This window comes from Porites lutea, chromosome 11 (genome assembly GCF_958299795.1).
Source record: "Porites lutea chromosome 11, jaPorLute2.1, whole genome shotgun sequence".
NCBI lineage: Eukaryota > Metazoa > Cnidaria > Anthozoa > Scleractinia > Poritidae > Porites > Porites lutea.
The window spans coordinates 12910791-12921089 of NC_133211.1; the positions used below are offsets into that span (position 1 = coordinate 12910791).

At 36.0% G+C, this 10299-nt stretch overlaps 1 protein-coding gene across 1 annotated transcript; it reads right to left on the minus strand.

Moving 5' to 3' along the window:
* Positions 1-499: 499 nt before the first annotated feature.
* Positions 500-10202, minus strand: LOC140952937 (P2X purinoceptor 4-like). Its single transcript, XM_073402394.1, has 13 exons — positions 10060-10202; positions 8266-8437; positions 7238-7385; positions 5957-6068; positions 4869-4955; positions 4041-4179; positions 3589-3674; positions 3100-3144; positions 2715-2805; positions 2111-2176; positions 1861-1974; positions 1460-1523; positions 500-630 (listed from the first exon to the last, which is right to left on the minus strand). Exons 1-12 carry the CDS (start codon positions 10200-10202, stop codon positions 1488-1490), a joined length of 1239 nt encoding a protein of 412 aa, XP_073258495.1. The 3' UTR covers positions 500-630; positions 1460-1487.
* Between the last annotated feature and the right edge of the window lie 97 nt (positions 10203-10299).

The following is a 10299-nucleotide window of genomic DNA, read 5'->3' on the forward strand; positions in this document are numbered from 1 at the left end:
AACAGCACATTATAACTAATTAGTGGAGTATTATTCTAGTTCCTTTTCGACCTATAGGTTTAAAACCCAGCAAACTGGAAGGATAGTGGACAGCTGCTGTTTGAAACTTCATCATTCAAAAATGCTTCCGTCGTACCTGAGACTTTCCCCTTTTGAGTACAATATGAGTAATGGCCATCTCCGAGTTCCCCAGGGCTTCTGTATCAAAACGAGGTTAAGTGCTCAGCCTTAGATATCAAAATGATTTTTCATTCTCGTACAAATGAAACTCATTTTTACAAGAAAGGTTGTGTACTTTGCCTCATTTTGAAAGTGAAGGTTTCAGGAACTCGGAAGTGTCCTACTGGATGGCAGGTCATTCCTGTATAAGTAATTCAAATTCGAACTAGTACACGATCTGGACATCCAGTCTGCATGATGGAGAAAGATATTTTCAATGGGGAATGTCGTGGTTAACATACTGCAATGCCTTGATCCTTATCATCAGTACTATCTTTGACTTTGTGTATTATCACCATTTTGAAAAGTTGTGGAATCCTCTTGAATATCTTCTTCGTTGTTTATGGGTGAATACTGTTTACTGTTACGATCCATACTACCAGTGCTGTTCATGACACGAGCTCTTGTTTTCTATTAGGAGAAAGGAGTTGAAACTGTTTATTTAATTATTTATTGAACTAACAAAACGGAAAATCTCGCAAATTATAAGGGGAATGCGGTCCACAAAAAAGGTAGATTTTAGTACTATTTGGGAATTCTTATAACTGCTGTTCTTCAAATGTAATGTAGCCTGTCCACAGACCCTTTTTTTTTCATAAGCACGCGAATTCTGAGTTTCCAAAACCAACTGACATTTGCGTTTTTCCCTGCCGTCAATTGTCTTAGCGGACCTAGAAAACGGACGTTTACTTCCATGGGTTCAAAAGGTCATGGTTTGTGATTTGTGGATTTCGATCCATTTTGTGTGTTTCTGTGTTTCAAGGACCGTTGCTTGTGATCGTAGTTATGATTGACGGCAGCGAAAAAACGTACTTGTTGAGGCGGTTTTTGAACTTCAGAGTTCACGTGTTTTTGAAAAGCGCAGTAAGGATCGTCGAGCGCGCGTATGGAAATAAAATCCGCGGTGTCGAATTGTCCAAAAAAAAGAGAAAAAACGTCTGTGGACAGGCTACTAAAACGCGGTATTTTAAATAAGAGTTTACAGTAAAAAGCCGATGGGTGTTCATACTGGCAAACTGTCTATATACTATTGTTTACAAGTTTTGTGTTATCAATGCAAGTTACTGAGAAACGGGCAACCTGTCAAACATAAAGCAGGTTTACAACAAAAAGCAAGCATGACGGATGTTACTACCTTAGTTTCCATTACTCTAGCTCTACTGACGGGCGTAGTTTACTTGTTAAGCAAAATTTATGAAGCAGTTGTTAAAAGCCTTCGCTATGCTATGCCAATGAATACCTTTTCAGGAATTATACTTCATCCGTTGTTAGTTGACATCTGTGGTTTCTTGTTCTACAAGTTCCTGTTGTTGTCACATATATATAAATCAACAAAAACGCAATTGTTGGTATAAAGACTAAATGAATGTTAACCATATTTAAGTATCAAAAGCTTCTATTCTGGTCTTAGAGTTGCTAAATTTAAGACTAATAATTTTATTACTGCAATGTTCATAGTGTGCTGGCGTTTAGTATAACATATCCTTGACTGGTCAATAGATTAGCTCGGAAGGCCCAAGCTGTTCAAAATTTTAAATGGTTAACAATGGTTGTTCACTAGAGAAGATGCTTCTGTATCAATAACATTCAAACTTTTTTATCTAACTGGAAAAAAAGCAGGACAAGGCAACTTCAACATACCAGGGAATCATCAGATTTACTTTCCGTATCATCAACCAAAAGATATTTTTTCTCCCTGTAAAAATACTTCTTCTGAAGTACATAGAGAACCACAATGTCACAAAGAACTGTGGCCTGCAAAAGAAATGAGATATTGTAAATTTCATGCTCCCCTGAAATGAACGTCTGATCGCAGGTGAAAGGCACAAGAACATATTGTACTGTAAATACAACAATAAAATAAAGTATCAATGTCAATTTGAATACTTACGATACCAAGAAGGGCAAGACCAGATCCCAGGTTGAGAAACAATGGGATGACGCTAAATTTTCCTCCCTAGGAATACAGAAAATCAAACATTTTTTTCTTTATTTTTATAGCTCTTTATAGCTACTCAAATTTTTTGGATCTGTCAAAAACGAAGTGTTATCACAAGCACACGGACCTTCCTTTTAATAATTATAACATACTTCTCTGAACTCTCCGAATATCTTTATTTAAATGAGGCGAAAGAAAAAAGCCAATGTGATAGGGTTATGGAAACGTTTAGATTCCAAATTGCTATGTGTTTGCTTGTAAAACAAAGCAAGAACTTAACATATCAAGTGCCCTTTTATTGATATTATTTGTTCCAGATACAATCTTCAATAATGAATTTATTCATGGTAATATTATTGCAAAAGAATAGGAAACGAAAAAAGGAAAAGCGTTTCTCAAGCAAAGTGTTGAGGGAAATACTTAATTAAAATGAAAGGCCATATAAAAGAGATGATCAAGGGCTTAGACTAAAAATAGTCTGTAGCCATGGGGTTAGGACATTTTCTGTAAAAGATATGACTTCATGGTGAACAGAACATGCAACAATTATTTTTACCTGTCCATATACCAGGATCATAAATCGAATACCATAAGCTTTGAACAGTGTCCTGTAAAGAACATTGTCTTGTACATAATAATTAGCATATCTGCAAAAGTATTGAAAAAATAAAACAAAGAAATTTAAACACTCATGTTTAGCCTGTGCCAGGCTTTCAGATAGTAGGAATGTCCCAAACTGAACAAGCCATATGCATGAGAGAATAAGATGTGTATGATCTGGGAAAGGGGGTGCGTGTTTTATGCATCAGATTTCATGACTTCTGCTCCTTACTATAAGTATCTTTCAGTCTGGAACAGGCTTTCTTCCATGGTTAGAATATAAAAAACATTGTCAGTGGGATCAGTATGATGATAATGATATGACATGGAACTAATGTTACCTGAAATTATAACCTTCGGCAATCAGTGCTTTGGAGTCATCCAATCTGAGGAGAAAACATGATTGTTTACTAAAAAACCATATAATGATTGCTGAAAGAATGAAAGATGGTAAATTTTAAGCTCAGTTAACAAATGTGAAGATGAAATAATCTGCATGTCACGAGCGTGGGACAAAGAAAAAATCAGAATCAACATTTGAACCTATGATCTCCCAAACACCAGGCGGGCGCTCTATCCACTAAGTTACGGAGAACTCATGGAGAGCGAGGCCGTATACTAGGTTCATATTTGACGTGCGTCCTGCATACTGCTAGGATCAGCAATGTCAAGATCGTACTGTGTGGTGAAAAAATGAAAGATGGTAAATTTAACCATCTTTCACCGATCGTACTGTGTGGTGAAAGAATGAAATATGGTAAATTTAACCGGACTGCATCCTAATATTACAGCCCAACTATAATTATTGTGACCAGGAGATCTGTAATCACCTTCTAAATGAGTACTTGGGTTCACAAGAATATGCAAGAGAGTCAAAGTTACAATTCCATGTCATAACAATGGCCATGACTCCACCCTAAAATGACATGAAAACGACAACAGAAAAAAAAGATTATTGAAAAAGTAAATTAATCAATTATAATTTTAAACAAATTAACTGAAATAGATATTTCATGTGTGATGGTCTACTCTGTTCACTATAAATCATACAAAAAATGTGTTTCTCTATGCCATGCAAGTTTCCAGTTGTTTTTTGTGTAAAAGGAAGAATGTCCAAAGTTGGCAGTAACTTCACACACACTGATTGGCTAGATTGTATAAGAGTTTTTTGCCGTGGCCACTGGTCAGGTCATTGATACTGAATTAGGATGATCTGAAACTGACATTCATGAAAGAAGTCAAATTCTGTTTTTTTCTGTTGTTAATTCAAACCTGAACTTACCTTATAAGCTATTTCATCAAAATTGACACCTGCTAGCTCAACAATCTTTCCAAGCTGGAATATTGGACACAGAGGGTCTGTTTCAGGATCATAATTACAGATAGTCAAGTATGTTTTGTTATTGGACTGGATGTTTCTCCTGTTTGGACAAACAAAAATAATATACTTTTAAAGGCAAAAACCAAAGCTTATCACCTGCAACTGCTGTTGAAACCTCTAAGAGGTAAACTTGCTTGTCATAATTGCCATCTTGTGATTAAGGGATGCATGCTGCATAACAGGGGATGCAATTTGTTTGACAGCACAATTTTCTGTCACCAATGTGATAACAAATGAGATGATTTTCTCACAGTAAACAAAAAAAGAAATATAAATTAAAAAATATATATATATATAAATATATTAAGAATGGATAGAAATAGCAAAGAAATTACTCTGGCTAAACTCAATTTGAGAATTATCATAACAGAACATGTTTCCTGTAATATTATATTTGAAAGGCCATTCCTCACAAACTCAAACACTCAATGTTTTTAAAATAAAGGAGCATAATATCCTATTTAACCTTATTAAAAAGCCCTAAGAACGATCAGTGTCAAATTCCTCCTTGTCATAACAATGCTGTATAAAACAGAGAATGGGAGATAGCAGGTATCAAAGCCAGTCCCTTTGAATTGGCCCCTAAGGTTACGCTTCACTGCACACACAAGAACAATAGCAATGACCTTACCATCGTTCTTACGCTGATGCCGGCATAAAGCGTTCTAGCTATAAGCCAGTAAGCTCAAAACAAGAAGTATAAATTAAACTGTAAATATTATTACTTACTTTGATTCACCAAACTTGGGAAACTGCACATTGTTTTTAACGAGTATGGTGAAATTCTTAGCAGCGTCAAGAAGAGGAACATTATAACTAGTGCAATAGGAAAGAACAACATCTCACACTGGTCATCAAAAACATTTAGCATTAGGTTTATAATTTCTCATAGATACAGGATGAAATTTCAAGCAATACTAGTAAACTCTCCGACTGATTTTTCCACCAAGTGTTGGTCCATGGGCCCGGGGGGGGGGCACTTGGGTATTTTTTGGGTGAGTATGTGCCCCCCGGAACTCCAAATTGGCACCCCGTTCTAAAAAAAAAATTCCCCTAAAATTAATACCCCGTTCTGAAAATAGGCCAGTTTTTTATACCCCGTTCTAGAATTCGCCCTAAAACTGATACCCCGTTCTAGAAATGGGCCAATTTTTTGTACTCCGTTCTAGAAAGTTTGTAAATTGAAATAGCCCTGTTTTTTAAAAAGATATTTCTTTATTTGTTCGACTTATACATCAAATAAATGCTTCTTCATAATCAGCAACAATTTTAAGCAGAAGATAAAGCCGTGATCCACAATTTTTTATACCCCGTTCTAGAAAACGCCTCTGAAATGGATACCCCTTTCTAAATCAGGAGCTTCAAAATCACGACCCCGTTGGGCGGCACATACCCGTATAGGTAATGTATGGGAGTACCCCCCCCCCCCCCCGGGTCCATGGGGAACTAGAACCTACTCCCATTGTGAAACTCAAATGGCAGGTGAGTAGGTTTAAAATTGTTGATGATATTTATTTATGTATTTTTTTATGTATTTAGATTTTCAAGGTATTTAAACTATCTGATTTTCTCTTCCTGCCTTGGTTAGCCCTGCTTGTGGGTGGAGCAGTTTGTAAATTAGCCTGTAAAATTTTGAAATAAACTTGAAACTCATTGAAGTCCATGCCAGGTATTAAAAATATATACTGCTACAGTATTTAATGACAGGATAATCCATAATGATAGTGGTAAGATATGCACGAAACTGAAAAGATGGTAAAAAAGGTACATTAACATATTTTACATAATTATTTATTTAAAAAATGCAAGGGCCTTACCTTAAATTAAAGCCTGGCATTGGAAGTTCATCAATCTCCACTGGGCACCAGGAATAAATCTCACAAACTTTCTCTCCTTTTTCATTATTTACACATCTTCCCGTCTTGAAACCTTAATGTTAACAAGAATTTCAAAGCTTTTATTTTAAGAGTTTGAAAAGAGTCAGAGTTTTTATATACCTGGAATAATTTCTGGTTTGAGCTTGCATTATGAGAAAAGAGAAAATTTTGACCATGACCAACACATAGTACTACAAAAGTAGGTTGAGTAGCTAGTATAGTCATACATTCAGTCATTCATACAGTCATACATGTTAAGTTTGCACAGTGTTTACCAGCTCTTAATAAGTAAAACTCTAAAAATAATGATGTGTGCTGGCCTGCCTTAGCAACAAAATCAGCTGTCCAGGACTATACTTTAGCTGAATTAAAGGCTTACATACATATAATAAATAAAATAATAATGAACTTTATTAAAGTCTCATGTCTTATAGCTCAGGTACAGTGCCTTACTAATTGGGGAGACTGTATTATATATATATATAAAACTCTAGTAAAATGTTGTAAATTCTAATAATTTAAACTCTAAATTCTGAGTTCTAATAAAAAACTACCTAATAATATCTCTGAATCGTAAATTGAGTAACTCTAAAAAAAGAGTAAAATGGTGAGGCGAACTAATTCAACTCTTTATTGCAAACATTACAAAGTATTACAAAACAAAAGGTGAGGCGAACTAATGCTAACTCTTGCAAAATACACAGTAGTTACACGAGTCATATGTTGGAACATATGTTTGACAATACTCCATCACAGAACATAAAACACATTAAAAAACAAAAGATAAGACAATAATTGAAAAAAAAGGGTCCCATGCAATTATATACTCATGTCAAATTATGCCTTTTAAGAATCAAGCGGTTTATGAAAGGTTAACTCGGTTTTTTTTTCTAGAACAACTAACATTAAAGCAATGCGGCCTTTTTTGAAGACAATCATGTTGTCATCGACTGATCATGATTGAGTTTCTATGTCCACCAAAAATACAGAAGAACTGAGAGCCATCATAGACTAATTGCCCACAAGGCGTCATTTCACTAACAATAAATTATATCAATTCACTACTGGTAACTAGTGCATATTAATCACAACACATTTCATTTACCACATATAACCAACTCTTGGCTCAATTTAAACATTTGGATCACAAAATGCTAAAATTAAAGTCGATATATGCTAATATTTTATCAATATAATTATTGTATTATTATAAGTGCATACCATTGCCATTTTTCACAGGTTCTAGTGGTTTACAATCACTGTCACTTGTACACTGTACCCCTGGCAACTCTGAGTTCTCTGGACAAGTGCTCTGTGTTTGATTTGGTGTGATGATCACATTTGTCATTACAAATACGGCATTATTCTCCTGTTGGCACAAATTAGCAGCAAAAAAGCTAAACAAACAGGTAAAGTATCAATAAACTAAAGGCAAGTAATATATACATATCAGGACTAAAACTGGTATCCCCTACCCTTGCCCTTAAGGAATTCCCCACACCACCATCTTCCATATTCTGTAAACAATATTTTTTATAAAATAATAAAAAAAATACCTCCTAGCGAAATAGTATTCTTGTCAGCCCCCAGCAAACACTTGAAACAGATGATGATCTACTTTTGTTTCTATCATTTATTGCAATGTGGTGCTTTTAAAATGTATTATCAGTACTCAAGGGTTATTGGGTTGAGCACACCACCCTTTTGAATATTTATTCCAGTTCGGGTTCAGACTTTATACCCTTAAAGATTTTGGCATTGAGGACCAATAAAACGTTTTCTTCTGAAAACGTTTTCTCTTGATTACTTAGCAATATTGTTTTATATATTGTTGCTACTCATGGAACTAATGCGGTTAAATGCGGTTACCATTAAATGCAATTAAACTGAGTTAACAACAAAGAGTAGCTGATGCTCTGTCACCTTCTCTGGCATAGCCTTATAGCACATTTCAGTGTGTTCAAGCATAACGGCTTTTTTCTGTGGAGTGTGTTCTTCTTTGTCATTTGTGCCCCTCCCAGCCTAATCCTTCCCTTATTTTCCACTGCAAACACAGTTTGATGGGAGCTTAGATGACTTGGTGAGGTACACTGTATGGGGGTGATAGGCTGGGTTCTGGGGATTGGCAGCCATAGGAGTGGGTCTCTTTGTAGGGGTCAGTTGGTGACAGGGGAGTTCCCAAACATCCCAGGCACTCATCTTCCATTCATTGCAATTCAGTTGTTATGGTTAGAGCTAAAAGTTTGTACCTCAGGAGAGACAACAAAATCTGATGAGTCCCACACATGAACACCTCCATACAGTGGAAATTCTGGGCCACTCCTTGTTAAGTCGGTGAGTGATAAGCCTTTCACTTTGGTAGTTACAGAACTGTATGGTTCCTGAAATTCTTGATATCCTTTTTTATAAACAATCACATACCTTAAAAAAAAATTACTGCAAGGATTAAATACCTGAAGGTCTATTAAAACCAAACAAAAGAAATTACTAACATCAAAGATCGAATCATTTCCTACATGCTGCACGAATTGTCGTAAATGTCACATATTATGGTTATCTATCTTGCCTCCAACAAAAATAATTGATGATTCTTGCAAATTGGCCAGCGGTCAATATTAAAAAAGGAATATAAAAGAAATAAATAAAAGTAGTCATATAATATTTATAAAATAAAGGCAGTTTGTAAATGCCATCAAAGAAAAGGCATTACATGACCTCTTTGGAAAAATGTTCAACTCTCTTATCGAATGAAACTGACCAAAATCAATCGAACCTAATCGGTCAGATTTAGAACTTTTCGGAAAGTTTGATTATTCCTCAGACGAATTTAATTCATTTTATATGTCACATAATCGTCAAATTTTATTGCATTGGTTGCGTGGGAGGCTTTGAATTGAATTCATCTGAATTAAATTCGACGATTGCGCGACGTATAAACAGGGCCTTACACTTCAACTTTGTCGGTCAGTGGCCAAAGTACAGGCACCAGTTCATATGGCAAATGTCCAAGTTTAGTCATTTACCTTCAGAGCAGGACCCCTGTTACTATCTCCTCCTTTTTTCTTAATAACAAACTTCTCTCCGACACCGACAGCAAAAGAGCACTCATGGTAGCCTTTAACCATTGCTGTGGCATCTTTGCATACTCGTCAGTGTGCAAAGAAAGTTGTGTCTGATAGCCCGGGGCTAGTGGGATTTTTCTATCGGGTTAATGAATTTTGTTCTTAACTTACCCAACAGGCAAGTGAAGTTTTTTGAGGAATTTAAATTACAGAAGAACTGTGAAATCAATTCTCCTCATCAAAAAGTTTTTGGGGCTGGTTGAAGTGACATTTGGGCTAATAAATACTAGCTTCAGCTTGCCCGAATGGCAAGCTGTAAAACTGACTTTCTTTGCACCCTGCTCGTATTTGAAATTGAAGCCAAACTACTTGAACACAACACCTTGTTTGAAACCAGAAGAAACTGGTTTTATGTCCGATTGTTTTTAAGTGTTTGATTGGCAAACCTTTTGGGTGAGTTGGGTTAAGTTCGATTACCGAACGCAATTGAAGTCAATCGAATGACTGGAGTTCGATTACCGAACATTCGATTAGCTAGGCCGGGCTTATTGTTCTTGGATCAAAATAGCAAATATGCAACTGGAACCTGATCATAAGCTTGGCTATTAACATGACGGCTAACTCGACTCAACGGCTTTAGATATTTCCCAGTGTCTATCCTAGTTTGGTCATTGTAAATTTTATAGAACATGGCTAGGCTACTTCTTTTTTCGTCTTTCTTCAAAGGTGGTCGATTGCAATTCTTGTGGCATTTGCATAAACACTTGAAGCAGCTGATTGAGTACCTACAGCTGATCCTGCAGCTACAGCTCATCGAATACCTTAAAACGTCAGCAGTTCTATCCGGTCTTTTATCTGCTTTTGCAAGGACTGGACTGACTTACACGTTACATCCAGTTGAAGGTCAAGAAAAGTAGCTTGTTGCGTTGCCTTCTGTATGTTTGGCATTAATTTCGAAACTGAAGCTGAAACACTACTCACCCTATAATGTAAACAATGATCGCTAACTGTATTAGTCGATTGATCAGTCCAACCTTTTTGCTTTTGATATGCACTATCTTTGCTGTATGATACTCCAAAAGGGCTGAGAAAACAGGTTCACAAATTCCCCTACAAGACACCATTTTTACGAAATTTGATCGTGACGAGAACTGGATCGAGTGGGGGTCAATTTATATTGATGAAAGGGAGCACGTTGTGTAAGCCAATCACCAAACCGAA